Source organism: Orcinus orca, chromosome 1 (genome assembly GCF_937001465.1).
Source record: "Orcinus orca chromosome 1, mOrcOrc1.1, whole genome shotgun sequence".
Taxonomy (NCBI): Eukaryota; Metazoa; Chordata; class Mammalia; order Artiodactyla; family Delphinidae; genus Orcinus; species Orcinus orca.
In genome coordinates, this window is record NC_064559.1 from 8,673,224 (window position 1) to 8,692,622 (window position 19,399).

Consider the following 19,399-nt stretch of genomic DNA (forward strand, 5'->3'; position numbering starts at 1 on the left):
TAAGAATAACTTTTTAAATAAGTCCAATTTGTTCATTCATCATGACATAATAATACTAATAACAAATACATATATACTTCTAAATAAACTTAAATTTTACTTTCATGTACAGGGCAATCACATATTTACCTTTAACATTATTTTTGCACTAGTTGGGCATAATGGGCTAATATTCACAGAATACAAGAAAACTCAAAGTGTACAATTCACTAATAAACAAGACTAGATAACGACTAATGACATCTGTTAGTAGAAGACAGGTGATTGAGTTTTTGCCCTGCTATTTAGCTTCATAAATATTTTAAATGGAAAATGAATAAAGCTCAGAAGTTAACTGGCATATTCTCTTTACTCCATCATTAACATATTTTATAAATTAAATGTCTAAGATCAAAAGATAATTAAGCTATAATTCTGAAACTTGCTATTGTGGACATACCTAACATGCTGCCAATTTAAATGATCTGCTGAATTTAAGGAGAGTCCATCTCAAATTATCCATGATGATTGCAAAGGATTACATGAATAAGTAATATGAAGTTGACATTTTTCAATGTGGGATATTTTTATTGTTTTATTAAAGCTAACACATGCTCATTTAAAAAATAAAAAAATAAACAAAAAAAAATAAACGATCTGTTGAAAAACCCTGTCACGCTAATGGAAAAAGAAATAAGTTTCCTTCTGGGACTTCTTTAAAGAGTTTGCAACTTCAAAATGATTAAAAATTATTATTGCTATATACTCAAAACATAACCCAAGATTAGTTTTTTAATATACTACTTACATAGTCTGTCAAATTCCTCTTTTGTGAGAACCGCTTTATTCCATGTCCATTCAAGAACAAAGCGCAAATTAGCAGCAGAATTTGGTTGTTCTTATTTGTAAATATGAAAGGGAAAAATAGAGAATGATTATTAATTACAAAAAAAAAATTAGAAACTTTTCAGTGGAGAAACCTGACAGAAACCACCCTAACCAAGTGAGCGCCCTTAACATCAACATTAATGGAGACAAACTGGTAACATGTACCTTCAGGGTATCACTTCAGGGAGCACATCAATTTACATAACACTGCTGTAAAACTGTAAAATGTGAATCTAATCATGAGGAAAGATCAACAAACACAAACTGATAGGCTACAAAATAATACTGCCCATATTCTTTAAAAATGTAACTTTCTTCAAAGACAATGGCTTAAGAATTATACAAGATTAAGAGAGATTTAAAAAGACCTGAAAACTAAATACAAAATACATTCTGGATTGGATTCTGAATTCCCCCTCCCTAAAAATGTTACAAAGGACATTAGGACAATTAGTGAGATTCCAATAAGGTCTACAGATTAGACAACAGCATGCATCAATATTAGCTTTCTCGATTTTTATAACTAAAAAGTGTTTTTTTAAGTGAATATCCTTGTTCTTAGAAGGAATATATTGAAGTATTTCAGTAAAGAAGCATGATGCCTTCAACTTATTCTCAAATGGTCAGAACAAAAACAATGTGTGTGTGTGAAGTGTGTGTTTATAAAGAGAGTAATACACACAACTTGAATGAATCCCCAGAAAATTTTTGAGTGAAAAAGAGCCAATCCTAAAAGGTTACGTACTGTAGGATTCCATTTATGAACATTTTTGAAGTGACAGAATTACAGAAATAGACAATAAATGAATGGGTGCCAGGCATTAGGAATGGGGTGGCGGCCGGGGGTAGTAGGCATGGCTATGAAAGGGCAACAAGAGAGGTCCTGGGTGTGATATAATATTAGAGACTTGCCAGATCTTATCATTCATGGGGGTAAAGGTACACTGTAAATGTCTTACAACTGCACATGAACCTACAATTATCTCAAAATAAAGTTTAACTTAACCCCCCCGCAAAACAGTGACTTGATAGTTTTAAAAATACGAAAGTAGTTTTTAATTGTTAAAAATCATAATCTTACCTTCTGTTATCCACCTTTTGATACATCCAGTCAAAAGTCCCAGAGAACTTGTTTGGATTGCTGCTGACAATATAGCTTCTAACTGTTCTTCCTAAACGATGTGTTAAAAAAAAAAAAAAAAGAAAGAAAGAAAAGAAAGGATATGTGATCAGAGACAGAGGCAGCAAGTTCTAGTTCAGAACACAAATTTTAAAAGGATTAAAAATCATTATGATTCACTAGGATGGCTATACACAAGGTAAGAAGCATTGGTGATGGTGCAGAAAATCCTCATACACTGCTGGTGGGAATGTAAAATGGGACAGCCAGTTTGGTCTGGTAGTTCCTCAAAATCTTAAACAGAGAGTTACCAAATGACCCAGCAATTCCACACCTAGGTACACACGCAAGAGATATAAAAACACATGTCCACACAAAAAGTGTACATGAAGCAGCATTATTCATAATAGCCAAAAATGAGAATAACCAAAATGCCCTTCAACTGAAGAATGGATAAATAAAATGTAGTATATCGTACAGCGGAATATTACACAGCCAGAAAATGGGATGAGGTACTGATACATGCTCCAACATGAATGAACCTTGAAAAACACTGTGCCAAGTCAAAGAAGTCAGTCACAAAAGGCCATATATTATTTGATTCCATTTGTATGAAATGTCTAGTACAAGTAAATCTATAGACGGAGAGTAGATTAGTAGTTACCAAAGGCTAGGAGAGAGAAGGGAGGAAAAGGAATTGACTGCTAATGGGTATGGGGTTTGGGGGAAGGTGATAAAAATGCTCTAAAATTTAATGTTGTGATAGTTGTACAACTCCATAAATATACTAAAAACCACTGAACTGAATGGTATATGAATTAAATCTCAACACTAGTTTTTAAAAAAGCATTATACATCTCGTTTAAGAATCTATGAATTTCATTCACTACAGCAGCAAAGACTTTTTAAAAAAGGAATCATATGAATAAATAGATAAGTTAAACAGGAAGAGGGAGCTACAATATGATAAAAATTCTCCAAAACTAAAAATAGCATGATTCTAAATGGAGATTCATCAGAACAATTTACATTAAAATCAGGGACAAAACAAGGATGTCTGCTAGTACAATTATTTTTCTATGGTTTGTAGAGGTTCTACCAAATGCCATGAGAAAATAAAGTAATAAACAAAAATGGGGGGGGGGGCGCGGAAAGCCTATATTTGCTGATGGTTGCATACCTTGAAAATCTAAGATATTCTAATTTAGTTAAGTGGATACCAAATGAATATACAAAAATCAACTCCATCTAGAAATGAACATAGGGAAAATGGTCTACTCATAAAAATACTACAAAACACTTAGGGATAAAAATAGAAAGAAACCCACTAGAAAATAATCATAAACTCTTACTGATAGATGTAAAACAAACCCTAAATAATTGGAAAGATATACCATTTATACCTAGATGATTATAAAAATGCCAATTCTCCCCCAAATTAACATGTGAATATAATAAAATTCCCAAAAGATTTCCAACAGAAGCACTGGATAAAACCATCTTATAATTAATAAAAAAAGAACTGCCTATGAACTTTCAAAAATTATAGATTAAAAAGAGACTGCATTAACAAATATCAAAGCAGTATATTAAAATGGTATAGAAATAGGTAACCAGATTTATGAAACAAGATAAAAACCTGGAAATAGAACCCAGTAGATATGGACATATAATATCAGATAAAGGTGGTATTTCAGTAGCATGATAAAAGGATATTATGGGTCCTGTTTCACAAATGATATAGCACAGCTGGACTAATCATCTGGCAAAAAGAAAAATGTACCTTTACCTTATATGACACACAAAAATGAATTATAGCCTTAAATGTTAAAGAAACATTTAGGTGTTAGGAAAATTTTTTTAAGCCAGAGCTATAAAATGCATTTGACTCTAAAAATATTATTTTGAATGTGGTAAGAGATACCATAAAACAGTGAAGAGCAAATGATGGGGGAAATATGTGTAAGATTTACAACAGGATAAATACCTACATATTTTAATAAAGAATTTCTATAAAGACAACCCAATAAGAAAAAAGGTAAAACCTACAAATACGTAACCAACAGAAGAACAAATCCTGACAACAATATATGAAATTACATATATATCATCCTTTTCACGTATATGGAGGGATAAAGAGATACAGGAAAGTATACATATCAAAAAGTCCATATACCATACATACAACTAACAAATAATTACCAAGTGGACACTGATCAAACTATGGCCCAAGTCTAGATTGAGAATACTTCCCAGAAGCCCTGTCTCCTCCTACCTGATCAAAAGCAAATCCCACTCACTCCTGCCATCCCCCCTGGTAACCACTCCCCAGCCTTTTGTAGCAATCACTTCTTTTTTTTTTTTTGGCTGCGTTGGGTCTTCGTTGCTGCGCGCGGGCATTCTCTAGTTGCGGCGAGCGGGGGCTACTCTTCTTTGCGGTGCATGGGCCTCTCATCACGGTGGCTTCTCCTGTTGCAGAGCATGGGCTCTAGGCGGGTGGGCTTCAGCAGTTGTGGCACTCGGGCTCTAGAGCGCAGCCTCAGTAGTTGTGGCACACAGGCTTAGTTGCTCAGTGGCATGTGGGATCTTCCCAAACCAGGGCTCAAACCCGTGTGCCCTGCATTGGCAGGCGGATTCTTAACCACTGAGCCACCAGGGAAACCCTAGGAATCTTTTTTTTTTTTTTTTAACATCTTTATTGGGGTATAATTGCTTTACAATGGTGTGTTAGTTTCTGCTTTACAACAAAGTGAATCAGTTATACATATACCTATGTTCCCATATGTCTTCCCTCTTGCGTCTGTCTCCCTCCCACCCTCCCTATTCCACCCCTCCAGGCGGTCACAAAGCACGGAGCCAATATCCCTGTGCCATGCGGCTGCTTCCCACTAGCTATCTACCTTACGTTTGTTAGTGTGTATATGTCCATGACTCTCTCTCGTCCTGTCACAGCTCACCCTTCCCCCTCCCCATATCCTCAAGTCCATTCTCCAGTAGGTCTGCATCTTTATTCCTGTCTTACCCCTAGGTTCTTCATGACATTTTTTTTTCTTAAATTCCATATATATGTGTTAGCATATGGTATTTGTCTTTTTCTTTCTGACTTACTTCACTTTGTATGACAGACTCTAGGTCTATCCACCTCATTACAAATAGCTCAATTTCGTTTCTTTTTATGGCTGAGTAATATTCCATTGTATATATGTGCCACATCTTCTTTATCCATTCATCCGATGATGGGCACTTAGGTTGTTTCCATCTCTGGGCTATTGTAAATAGAGCTGCAATGAACATTTTGGTACATGACTCTTTTTGAATTTTGGTTTTCTCAGGGTATATGCCCAGTAGTGGGATTGCTGGGTATATGGTAGTTCTATTTGTAGTTTTTTAAGGAACCTCCATACTGTTCTCCATAGTGGCTGAACCAATTCACATTCCCACCAGCAGTGCAAGAGTGTTGCTTTTCTTTTTGTTTTACCTCTGTGTACGCATTACTAACCAATTCAGCTCAACTTGGTCTATTCTAGGAATAAAGTTTTAAAGAAGATACATGGAAAAAGTCAGCAAAATGCCAATATTTGCATACTTCCATATACTTTAGTCAATTTTCTCAATTCAAATTATTTATGTATTATCTATATAAGTGGAAAACACAACAAGGGTTGGATTAACAGATTCAAAATAATCACAGAAAACATTAAATGCTGTTTCATTAACATGGTTGAGTTACAGGTAATTTTTTTCTAGTTTCACTTTTCTTTTTAAAACTTAGATATCATTGCTTTAACTAAACTTGATAATGTATAATGGCAGCGGGGGTGGGGAGGAATCAGTATTAATTCCCTAAAGTAAAAAAATTAAATAGAGCACTTAAAGTGCCCAACTCCTTAAGGATGATAAACAGTTCCCACACAATACTAATTTGGAGCCTTTGGCAGGGAAGGATAGTCAGTTTCATTTCCTGACCAAAGGGCCCTATGAGCAGGGCCACCAGGGCAAAATTTACCTGAGGTCTTTTAATAAATCTAATTCAGAGCTGCATAAAGCCATTTTGAATCTTGTGTTTTCAATTTTGTTTTTTTGGAGGGGAGGGGAATGGAAGCCCGCTAGCTTAAATGCAAATGCACAGCCCACAGATTATCCAGGGACCATTAGACAGAAGAGATTTCTTCTACACAACATATTAACAATTCTGCTAGAACATGCACCAAACAGATGGGCTAAAAAGATCATACTACTCGCAATGAACAAAAGAAGATTATGAACAAAACTATTTCAAAACCTCGAGCATCTAGAAAAGAAAGTGGACCTGTTGTAGAAACTGTTCAGGTTCCATTACTAAAGTGAGCAAAATTTGTTGGACCAGGTGGATATCAATTAAAAATAACTTCAGGCTGAAACAGGAGTAACTATTAGTCAGGTGGATGAAGAAACATTTTCTGTATTTGTACCAACATCCAGTGCTATGCATGAAGCAAGAGACTTCATTCCCGAAATCTGCGAAGATGATCAAGAGCAGCAGTTAGAAACGGGAGCAGTGTACACCGTCACAATAACTGAAATCAGAGACACTGAGTAATGGTTAAACTATATCCAAATATGACTGCAGCACTGCTTCATAACACACAACATGATCAACGGAAGATTAAACATCCCACTGCTTTAGGATTAGAAGTTGGCCAAGAAATTCAGATGAAATATTTTGGATGTGATCCAGCTGATGGAAGAATGAGGCTTTCTCGTAAAGTGCTCCAGTCTCCAAACAGGCTTCTCTTAAAAAAAAAAATCCTTGTTATTTGTGTCTAAAAATGGAACATCACACCACAGCCTTTATTTCCTACCCGTACATCATCACTGGGTCTCACTAAAACGATGGTAAAGAGTCAAAAAAGGTATAAATCAACAAGGACAAAGAAAAGAGAAGGGAAGGCATCATGGGATAAGACAGCTCAACAAAATTTTTGAAAAGCAGTACTAAGCAGAGGAAAGGTGACTGACTTAGCAGTATGAAGGAAACCACGTCCTAGAGTCCCCACAGAGGGGAACTATAGATGAGAATAGAGCCAGTTTGGCTCTCAGAATCCTATCATGTTAAGTTCTTGGAGAATCCAGGTACAGAGGAAAATGGGTGAAAGAGTGATCAAACATGGGACTGAATACAGGCAACAGGTTCAAACTTAGTATCTAGAACAGACAGTCCCCACCCTTCTGTTACCCTGCAGCAAAGAACTGTGGAGCCAGCCTGACAGATCTCTGGAGACACTGAATAGTCCCAGAAAAAAAATCTGCGTTTCTCAACTAAAATGGTGCATATCCAATCTATCTTCCTAAAGTAAAAGATACCTCTGGATGAACTCTATCCACACAAAACACACAAAAGACAGTTTATAATCTGTTACTGACTCACTTAACATATGAAAAGATAACTAAGAACCACCAAACATTTAAGGATAGCCACCAGATCAGAAAGACTACAATAATAAAAATAACTCCAGAGAAAACAGAGATAATTCATGGAACTAAATAAAACCTGAAACATACATAGCTAGGAAAAGATATTTCATCCATAAAATAGAACAGAATACTATGAAAAAAGGATGATCAAAGAGTAAGAGCTCACAGAAATTTTAAATTGGGGCTAAATTTTTAAAATCTAAAAGAAAGAAAGATGAAGAAATCTCCCAGAAAATAAAATCAGAGGCAAATGAGACAAACAGTTGGAAAGCAAAGATAAGTTAACCTAAGATCAACTCAGACAGTCAACATTTGTCTAATGGGGTTCTACAGAGAGCAAAAACAAACTGAAAAGAAAAAATTAAGGTTGTGTGAATGACAGGCTAGGCAAGGGTTTTTGGGTTTTTGTTAAGGCCATCTGGAAACTCCAGGAAAAAACAAAAGTTATATAAGAAAATGTTTATGTAGATATCCACAGTCAGTTCCTCATCCACAATACAACCAACTGCAGACAGAAAACATTCAGGGGAAAAAAATTCCAGAAAGTTCCAAAAAACAAAACTTGAATTTGTCATGTGCCAGCAACTACTTATATAGCATGTACGCTGTACTAAGTACTTTAATCTAGAGATGATTTAAAGTACTTGGGTGGGTGTGCATAGGTTACATGCATATACTATGCCATTTTACATAAGGTACTAGAGCATCCTTGAAATCTGGTATCTGTGGGGGTCCAGGAACCAATCCCTTGTGGATACAGAGGGACAACTGTACATGACTGCACAGTGAATATTTGCTCAGTACAGTAATATAAAAGGAGAGGGGGGAGAGAAAGAAAAAAAAAAATCCCCTGGTAATAGTATTGAAAATTTCTCTTATTTCTATGAAATAAGGCATTAAATTCCAACTGCAGGTGTTAAATCACCAGCAGCAATATTTACATTTCGTCTGATATTTAAAAGGCTCTTTCCCTAACAATTCATTATGTTACATACCTGCAATTATTTAAGTAACTTAATTCCAACACTACTTGAGGGGAAAGTTAATAAAACATTTTCTCCTTCTCCACAGGAAAATGACCTGGGATTGGTTTACTTTCTTTAAGCACATTTTACTAGCAAACATCAAGTTAAAATAAATGTGAATTATAAGTTATCACCAGGCAACGCTGGTTTTTTTTTTTTTTTGGCAACACTGCTTAAGAATGTCATCTGACTGGTAAAATGTATTGGGACTATAAAAACTGTGAGTGGATTTTACAATATTTTTATTTATATATCCATTAGGAAATTAAGATTTTGGCTTCCACAACTAAGTCTGACTCCCATAACTGTCTTGTGTTTTACAGGAACTTGGAATCTTCACTAAGAGGCTTTCACAAGACACTTGTTTCTATAGAGCAGTGGTTCTCAAACCATCACAAATCACCTCAAGGGCTTATTAAAATACGGACTGCTGGGCTCTACTCTTGGAGTTTCTGATTCAGTAGCTCTAGGGCAGGAACCAAGAACTTGCATTTCTAACGAGTTCCCAGGGAAGCTGATATTGGGAACCCTAATTTGTGGCTATAGACTGTGAGATTCACCTAAGTCAAGATGGTTTCCACACATGTGGTCTCATTCTCTTGCACCTAAGCTGTTCTCTCTGGGGGCTAGAAAATGGCCCCTCGACTGTTATAATGACTTCTACTCATGACATGCCTGGTGCAGCCATGATGTGTTTCCTAGCCTATAGACCTGGTGGCAAGTTAGGCCTATTGGGTCCTACAAGTATGAATTTCAAGCCAAACCCAAGAACCACAGCTACTGACTTGCAGAGTTGGCATTATACTACTTAATCTACTTTTTTAGAAATTATCTAATAGATTTTTGTTATAATAGAAAGCTAATAACATGTGATCCAAAAGAAACAACAGAGTTAAAAATCTCTCACCTGACTTAAACTGGAAGGTTGAATATCAATAAGTCTTGGTGAGAGAAGGCCAGCCGCAAGACATCGATTGTAACTATCAGGAATGACTTCATTGAGAGATGGTCCTGATTTCTTTAAAAAAGTCAAAGTCTATAATAGATTGATTAATATCAGTCACTATTCAGTTCAAATAATCAAATTTAAGAATAACTAATAAACTCATCACCCTACTTTACACTTAACATTTTGAATAAAACTAAAAGGCACTGAATGAAAATTGTGGAAGACTACATTTCTGTACTTCTTGCAGGGAAAAGTGCTTATAGGTTCTTGAGGTAACCAATGCTTGCTAGTTACAAATACTACTACTGATAAGGGTATTTTAAGTTGTTTATATGTAAGGTAACCCTGTTACCTTCTATAAAGCTGACAGACTTGGTAACAGATCTTAACAAACTTAATACACAAAAGAAAAATCTTGCAGTTTATTCCTCTTGGCCTAATGGGAAAGAGATCTGATATGAAGTATAAATATGGCATTCATCCACATCTAGCTGATTATCATTTAAAGGGTCTGCCACTTTGTGTTTTCCTGGAAAAGTATTTTCAACATACAGTCATAACCCACTCTGGGCCAGTCACTGTGCCACTGTGCTAGGTACTTTCTTTGCATTACTTCATTTATCAACATACAGTCATAACCCACTCTGGGCCAGTCACTGTGCCACTGTGCTAGGTATTTTCTTTGCATTACTTCATTTACCCATAAGCTTTCTGAGAAGGAAGAGAATTAAGAGGATGGATAAAAAGGGATGCAGTAAAGCACTGCTTTACTTTTGCCTGGGGTTCAGGAGCTAACATCCATATAAAGCTGCTAAAAACATCCCAATACCTTAGAACCTAGAAGGTTGCCGTCAGTAACTGATGCTACTAGCGGCTAATCTCATAAACCTAGCAGAAGCTACCTTTTAAGACGAAAGAATAGTTTATATAAATAACACTAAGTAAAGTTTAAATCCATGATCTGACTTCAGTTCAAGAAGAAACACTCTGTCCAAATTGTCATTTGTTACCTACCTCCTTCTGAAAACCACTACAAGTTATATGAACAACTCCTGAGTTTAACAAACAAGTGGCATCTAAAAAAAAAAAAAAAAAAAGATTAAAAAAAAATCCACTTACATATTATATTTGGGATGGTATTAATACAATAAAATTTATCCTAATAACAGATTCTTAGGCAAGGTATGGAATTACTACATACAATAAATTTTTAAGTAATTTGTCCAGGTATTTCTATCCTAACAAGATACCAAACCTTATCACAAGTGCACTTAATATGAAATAGTTAATACCTTTTCTAGCAAATTCAAAATAGTGGTAATTTCTCTATAAAACATATAAACACTAAACTTCTTGTGTGCATATATCAAGTTAACTTCCTAACTTATCCATATATTAACTAATAACAATGAGAAATGAACAATACACTATACACACATATACACACAACACAAATACAAACACATACTCTTGCATGTTATTTTTCTCAAAAGGTAATGTTAAAGAAATACATACCAAAGTTGTAAGTACTTGGGTTAAAAAACTGCTCAGGAGGTGGATATGAAGGAGGAACTCCTCGACTTAAACTTCTCTCATGTACTAATATATCCAAGATGTAATGTGAAGAAGTCCTACTTACAACAGAATCCAGTGACCACAATGCAAAATAAGAGCAATTATGTAGATATTCTCCTGATCTAAAAGAAAATTTTACACAATTATTAGGTCAATGAACTGCTACACATAAAATTCCTATATATGTATATATAAATAAATACATACACATATACGTAGAGAGAGAGAGAAAAATCATACCTTAACGAATCTGGCATTTGTGCATGATACCAACGATTTATGTCGAAAAGCCCCAAATATATAGAAGGCTTTCCCTGTCCATATATATTCACCTGCCAAGTAAAGACTGAAACACTGGTATCAGGAGACAAAGCTAAAAGAAAAGAAGATAATCTTTAAAAACAGAATAAATAATCTCAAAATAAATCCCCCAAATAAAATTAGAGCAAGACTTTCTCATAAATTAAGAGGCTTAATTCATATTTGATTTGATTTGTCAAGACACATTTCTATCATTTATTCTATAAGAAGAGATTCATTCAATTGTATGTTGACTGTTTTTCTATTTCAAGAAGACCTTATTAAAAAGTACTCATTGGCAACTTTGAGGTATTGTAGGTAGAAAAGTAGAAAACGATTTGAATGAAAATTCTCCCATGAATATGTCACTGCTACCAGAGAATATCAATACTTAAAATGGATGCCTTTAGGCTTTAGGGCTTAATTCTTTAGAAGAATTCTAGTTGAGAAGGATTGATCCAGCTATATGGTAACGCGTGGGGTGGGGGGACATAAGTACCTGGATGGTGGCTGGCCTAGAAGGATAGGAACAAAGTTAAGAGATCAATAGAAGGAAAGAGGAAAGTAAAAATCTGAGGCACAACTAACAGGGAATATAAAAAAGAAGATGTGAGTGGGGAATAAGAGAGAGGGTTTGATAAGTTCTGTTTTGACATGTTTAGTTGGATGTGAAGAATGGATCACAAATATAGATGCGGGGACTAGGACAGAGGCCATCTCTGGAATGAATGAGCTAACCATGAGAATGAATCCCAGTAAGAACAAACAAAATCAGGGCCCCACTGAACATTCCCAGAACTAAATAAAACTATCCCATTATCACATTCAATCCTCACAACCGACCCTTTGCAGAAGGTATAAATGTATTATTCCACTCACAGGTAAGGAAACAAGAGGCTCAGTCACAAATGTTAAATAATTTATGAAAGGTTACAACTAGTGACAGAGCTGGGACTTGAATCCATGTTGGTTGGATTCTAAGATCTATGCAATTTTCACTATGCCAGGATGTTTACCAGGAAGAAGGAATGACACTAAAGTAGACAAAAAATTCAAGGCAACCAAAGCATGTTTGCCGTATACGTCTCAAAAAATACAGAGGTAAACATTATTCAAAGACTATTCATACTAGTTACAACTAGAGACATTTTTTTGTATGTCTGTCTGTTTTGAGAGCTGGATCAAAATACAAGGGTTTCTCATTTTCTTAATCTATTCAATTCTTGAGTTCTACACATGGCAATCTGGAGAGCAAGACATACCTCATATCTCATACAGACCTGAATATATTCCACAATTAGTATTCCAATGAACTACAGAAAACAATACCTGTCATATATCTTAAATCAAGATAAATCTTAAATCAAGTATTCACATGGTATATAATAAGAGTACTTTTAACCAACCTTCATTCATGCCTTCCTCCCTGTCACCATGAGATCGAAATTTCTCTACAGTTTGGCATCCCAACAGTTTGGTATTACCAGTCTGGCCCCTCAAAGGAAACATGCCACCTGTGAGGTCCAGTGTATATCTTTCTTCACAGTACTCTAACCCCTGAAATAGAAAATGTACAGCAATCTATATCCTAATAGGATTCTAGGAAAAAGTCATTCTAAAATTAAATGTTCTCCAAAAGCGTTTTCTTACAATACAAAGAAAACAAAAAAGTTAAAAGACTGAAGAGAACAAATTATTGAAAAGGGTTCTAAAATTTTATATAGCATAAAACACAAATAAAAGACTAAATTTAGTCTCCCAAAAATATTACCAAGAAATCTTCTAAAGCTGTTACTGAACACGGGAACCTTCATGCACTACTGGTTGCGGGGGTAAACTGGACCTAAGCATTAAAATTATATATACGTATACTCTAGACCAGCAAACCTACTTCTGTGTTTTCACTGAAGTTCTTGCTCTAAAACAGTAGTCCTTAAAATTTGTTCGCTGATCCCTGTAACAATCTGACAAAAGCTATGAATTTTTCCCCAGAAAAATGCATACCGTTGCCCCTTGCTGTCCATGAGGGACTGGTTCCAGGACCCTCTTCGGATATCAAAATCTGTGGATGCTCAAGTCCCTCATATAAAATGGAGTAATATTTGCATATAACCTACGCACATCCTCCCATATACTTTAAATCATTTCTAGATTACTTATAATACCTAATACAATGTGAATGCTACGTAAATAGTTGCTGTGGCACGGAAAACTCAGTTTTGCTTTTTGGAACCCTCTGGAATTTCCCTCCCCCCCACCCCCCCGCATATTTTTGATCCGAGATTGGTTGAATCCACAGATGTGGAACTGGAGGATTGGGGGGGCGGGGGGAGGGACGACGCGGACACTGTGATCATGAAGATGCCACACGTAATTCAGGGACTTCACAAATTCCCTAAAACCCAAACACACACCCTCAAATACTAGGTTAAGAAAGCCTGTTCTAGAGAAGTTAATGTGATGGCTAACCAAATATGGCTATTAGCAGGACCCCACTATTTCCTCAAGAATTCAGCCAGAAAAATAGTCATACAAAACGTAGATGCATTTACCCTCTTTCACAATTGCAAGTGACAAGACTATAAAGTCACCCCATGGCTTACTGCTTGTTATCTTAGAGCAAGAAAGTGGGGTTATTTTTCCTGGCTACCAATTAGGCCACAAGTTTGTCTTGTCTAATTCCCTCATTTTAGAGGAAAGTGACACCTGAAGATTTTAAGATTGCTATCTTGGTAAAATACCAGTCTCCTGATCCCTAATCTAATACTTTTTACATTATATTACGAATACAGTATTAACTTAAATAGAAGAATAACATTTCAATATCTCAGTATCTTAAAACAGGCAAACAATGAACAAAATGGTACTCTGAACCCATACTACCATTACCATTTACCTCATATAAAATTTGTCCTGATGCCAAACACTTTCTGTCACCAAAGGCCAGCTGAAGCAGATGCAAACTCAAAACATCCCCTTCACTGAAAGAAACAGAAATTAGCTAAGGAGAAATACTGAATATCATATTAATGCATTAAGCACTTTTTATTGTCCAAATAAATTTAATCTGCATACAATATTGAGTGCATGTGACAAAACTGAGGTCACTGTAAAGAATTTAGTTTTACTTGGCTGTTTTCACAAAATGTAGTCCTTTGAAATAATAACTGATTTAATTATTTATTGATTCTAATTAACTAAAGCTTATGTTGCTTGCATATTTTAGGTGACATCTTATGTGCCTGAGACTATAACTCTTTACTTAATAGTCCTTCTCCCTTTCTTCAATAGGTGTGCTTTACTTAGGCAACACTGGAAGAAAAAATAAATGGGATACAAAAATTGTTCAGATAAACGTCCCTTCTCATTCACCACATGGAGCCTTCACAAGGCACATTACTCAAGCTGCTGCCAGCCCACATTACACTCAGATGGATGGAAATACGGATTTCACTTAATGAGGAATATCCCAATAGCTGTCTCTATATATTTATTTCTATTTTCCTCCAGGATTGACAAAGTGACAAATCAATTCTTCCTTCACTGACTTACTCACTAAAGTGTAAGACAAAACCTCAAAGTGAAGACATCTAACACAAAAACCCAAGCTGACCACAATTCATGTACGGACTTGGGAAGAGAAAGTATTAGGAACAGTTATCAAATCATGTCATTTATGCCACAGACTTAACTGTTTCATTGATCATCAAAGAAAGTACTAAACACCAATGAAAAATAAGAGAAAATCAATACTTACACTGTCCTAGCATTGCAAATGAACAAGCTTAACCAGTTTGAAATTAAATTGAAAGGAAAGATTTCTCACAAGCTATAGCTGGAATAAAATTAAAGCTTATGAAAGACGGAAAAATTAACTGAATTAACCCTAAAGATATACTGCAAAAGGCAAGCAGAGGGACTAGAGAACACAGTACAGATACATACACAACAAAGAGAAAAAAGGAATGACATTATAAAAGAGAAAAAATGTTCTTATGAGAGAACATAGAAGGCCATAAAAATTGCCTAAGGAATAAGAAATTGCCTACTCATGTGTATTGGCTTACTCTCTGAAATAACACCTAAACAGGTCAAGTAAGCACAATTTCTTCTTACTGATATCTCAGCATTACTCAAACATGCAGAAATAATCATTTCCCTTTTAAAGTCATTTCAACTACCACTTTCTAATTCACTGAATTTATGTCACTTTCACTAAAAAGGGACAACACAGTACAAAGCTTTGCAAAAGAAATTAACTGCTACTCCATTCCTGACAAATATTTAAAACCACATGTATCACACTTACCTATCTTGTGTAGACTGAACAGCCCACAAGTAACAGCAATTACGAGGATCGTTCTCAGGTTCTTGAAAAGTGACAGCATATACAGGAACTCTTCCACCTTCCAACTGTGTGTAGTATCTATAACAGGCACAAATATCAGTACACTTCATACTTTTAAGTTATAATTTCATGAAAAGGAAAAAGATGCCTCATGTAAGAATCTGGGTTAGAGCAACTGCTGTTCATACAATCGTCTTATCTTCAAAAATACACAGGGTACAAGACATCAAGACAATGAGCATGGCACCCCATCTCCCAGGTAGAACTGGGAAGGGTTAAAATTACTAAAGCACATGCATATACACATGTGTGAACTAGTCCTTCCAGGCGTGTAAACGTATGCCACGATGTACTGTTCCCCAATAACAGGTACTCTAGAAAGAGATGAAATACTGCCACAACACTCTATTTCAGCTGCTTGGGTTTAGAGTCAATTTCCCCATTACGACAACAGAATGAGTTAGAATCTGAAGAGTTCTCACAAACCCTTTGGAAAAGCATGATCAGTGAAGGATGATAGTGCTAAAGAAAACACTGTAAAAGCCAGGTTCTCCAGGCACTCCTTTGGGAGCTATGCAAAACCAAGAGCTGATAAAAAGGTATCAACAAAGAGAGTTGAGATGGACTTCCCATAGGGAGCTACTAGGCAATAGCATTGCCACTTCATCACTGGCACTTTGCAGAAAAATCTGACTTTGAGGAGGTGCAAGGACCGTTAATGTTTACTTAAGGGGCTAGTAACACTCTAATATCATCAAAGAACCCAACAGTAAAAAATGGGTATAGGTGAGAATCTTTATTTTCTACCTCTCTCTTTTTCCTTCACTTCTAACTTGGCAAGTATTTATAACCAAACACAGCCAAGTAGGTACCAATTTGTTGGTGAGACGAACTCAGCAGGAAGTTTGGAAGGGTGAATATTTTGTTGACTCATTTGCAAGAAAAATTACTCAAGAAAATATTCCAATATTACTTGGAAGAAAGAAGAAATAAATATTAAATTGACAACTTAAGAGACAAATAGGTATCTACTTAACTCTTAACAGAGATTAGACTTAAAACCTATAGTGCCTTACCTCCCTCAATAAAGAGTCAATTCCTCAGCAATTTTAACAACATAAAGATTAATAGAAAAGTATCAATATAATTATACTCGGGGGAAGTTTTTGACAGCATAAAAAATTTTTAACACAGTATTTTGTAACTTTTTAAAAAAGCTTTTGTTTTTCTGTGAACTGAGAACTACTACTATTAAACTACCTTACACATATGGTTATGTAGAAAAGTACTTCTGAAGGAATTCATACTATACAAATACGTAGTTTATCTTAATATAGTCATAGTTACTAGCAAATTGAACACCACAATGACAGCAATGCCTTTATTTCCCCTGGCCGAACCACACTGCTTGCAGGACCTTAGTTCCCCAACCAGGGACTGAATCCGGGCTACAGCAGTGAAAGCACAGAGTGCTAATCACTGGACCACCAGGAAATTCCCTGAAATGCCTTTTAAATATACTGAATCAACCGAAATTCATGTGCTAGGTCACTCCTTTATTATACAAAGTTATAATTTAATGCAATGGAAAATTACATAGTCATTCAATCATTATCCTATCTTTTCCTGTTTATGTTAATTTTTAAATATTAGTAATTGAGAACAAGTTACATTCACAAAGAAATTACCAATAATCACATAATCGAAGAGAAAAAGTTGTACTTACTCTCTTTTCATGCTTTTCATATTCCAAAGTGCTAGATACCCATCAGAAAAACCAACAGCAAGCTGATTTGTCCGGTTTATGTAACTAAGGGTTGAAACAGCTGTTCCTGATGGGCTTACTAATTGAAAACACAGATGGCGTCCCTCTTGTATCACATTTTCTCTGATGTGTGGTACTTCAGCTGGGATACCAGTTATAACTTCAAGGTCTAAAAAATAAATAAGACAAGTTAAGATTAACAAACTATAAACATCATAAAAGCAAGTGTGTTGCCCATTATTCAAGCAGCAACTGAAAACTACTGGGGTCAATTAAAATAAGATTAGTGATAACAAAGCATACTGAACTATGAAATAACTGCCTTTATTTTAAATGCTATAATTTTCGAAGTATATTTAATTGTATAATTTCTTAAAAATCTCATAGTACACATCAAATATTATCTAAAGTAGACTCTTTATTTTAAAAGAATTAAACAATTTCCTTAACAATCATAAATAAAGCTGATGGTTTCTTTATTCAAATTTACAACTAACAACCTAAATATTCCCCTTGGAGAATGGCTGGTTCCAAGTCAGAAGCAGAAAATATATAAGATGAGCCTGGCACATCCTGTGCCAGAAATCTAGGAAGCTATCAAAATCTGAGGGGATGTGTCAGACTACATGAAGGTGCCTTCGTTAGCAAAAACAGAACATTTTGGGGCATGAGAAGAAAATAATGAAAATGAATAAAACACATTAAGTATAATATATAAAACCCCATGAGTTCCTGCCCTCCTTACTTACAAGAGACCTTAATGAATTGAAACACTGAAGGTAGCTGAGTACCAGCTTCTTACTCTGAAAATTAGTACTTAAAGAAATAGTAATATAAGCATTTATTCTCCCTTTTCTGTACAAACTGTATTTCAAGGTGAACAAATGGCCCTAGTTAATCAGAAAATTATTCTTTAGATTAACAGAACTTTAAAATCATCTTTTTTTGCAGCCCTAATGACACAAGAGACCTAGGCAACAATCTCAGTGGATGAAACAAAGTATGGTTTTTCAACCTTGGCTCCATTGACATCTTGGGTCAGATAATTCTTTGCTGTGGGGGCTGTCTTGTGCTTTATAGGATGTTCACAGCATCCTTGGCTTCTATCTACCAGACGCCAAGTAGCATCATCTCCCTCCAGTATTAATGGCCAAAAATGTCTCCAGATATGACCAAAAATCTGGAGGGCAAAAAATCACCCGAGAACCACTGGTACAAAGGTTGATGGATCATGCTGTCGTCATCTGAACCCACTGATCACTGAATATGAAACAAGACACCATGTGCCTCCTGCTGTGATACATTATGAAATACCCAGCACTTCTGAAGTATACTTGTCAAGTGTTAAATCAATCTAATCAGAGCTAACTTAACAATTGCAGAAAATACAAAATGTAAATGACATCACATGAAGACACACAGATAATTCCAAAATGTGGGGCATTTTACCAGATAACTAACATCTTCAGCAAGTCAGTGGCACTAAAAATAAATAAATGAATAAGGACAGGATAGAGGGAGGACGGCTCTAAATTAATAGACATGAGACGCAAACCATCAAATGTAAGTCCATATTTAATGTCGTTAACAGTGTTAAACCACATCATGATTATGTAGTAAAATAACTGTTATTTGCTTTAGATTAGTACAGAGTAAAAAAGGGAGAAGGGTGACTTCCCTGGTGGTCCAGTGGTTAAGACTCTGTGCTCCCAATGCAGGGGGCAAGGGCTCAATCCCTGGTCTGGGAACTAAGATCCCGCATGCCACACGGTGCAGCCAAAAAGAAAAAAGAAAAAAAAGAAAAAAAAAGAAAGAGAGAGAGAGAGAAGGTGGGGAAAGGGAAATGAAAGAGAACAGATGCACATATGGGTAAATTCTGAAAACTGACTTGAATTTAGGTAACAGGTTTGTGGGAATTTTTATACTGGTCTATCTACTTGAAGATGTTCGAAATGTTTAAATAAAAAAAAATTCAGGCCCATTCATTGATATAACT

General features: G+C 35.5%; 1 protein-coding gene across 5 annotated transcripts in view; it reads right to left on the minus strand.

Moving 5' to 3' along the window:
• AHCTF1 (AT-hook containing transcription factor 1) overlaps positions 1-19,399 on the minus strand; it is an 84,205-nt gene that overhangs the window by 42,776 nt on the left and 22,030 nt on the right. For all 5 annotated transcript variants that reach the window (XM_033430343.2, XM_049713428.1, XM_033430342.2 and 2 more), the window contains exons 5-14: positions 17,365-17,572; positions 15,600-15,716; positions 14,187-14,271; positions 12,697-12,847; positions 11,231-11,363; positions 10,931-11,112; positions 10,430-10,491; positions 9,374-9,502; positions 1,949-2,039; positions 788-877 (exon numbers count right to left, since the gene is read on the minus strand). In XM_033430343.2, coding sequence (XP_033286234.1) covers positions 788-877; positions 1,949-2,039; positions 9,374-9,502; positions 10,430-10,491; positions 10,931-11,112; positions 11,231-11,363; positions 12,697-12,847; positions 14,187-14,271; positions 15,600-15,716; positions 17,365-17,572 — 1,248 coding nt within the window. The remainder of the gene's footprint in view (positions 1-787; positions 878-1,948; positions 2,040-9,373; positions 9,503-10,429; positions 10,492-10,930; positions 11,113-11,230; positions 11,364-12,696; positions 12,848-14,186; positions 14,272-15,599; positions 15,717-17,364; positions 17,573-19,399) is intronic.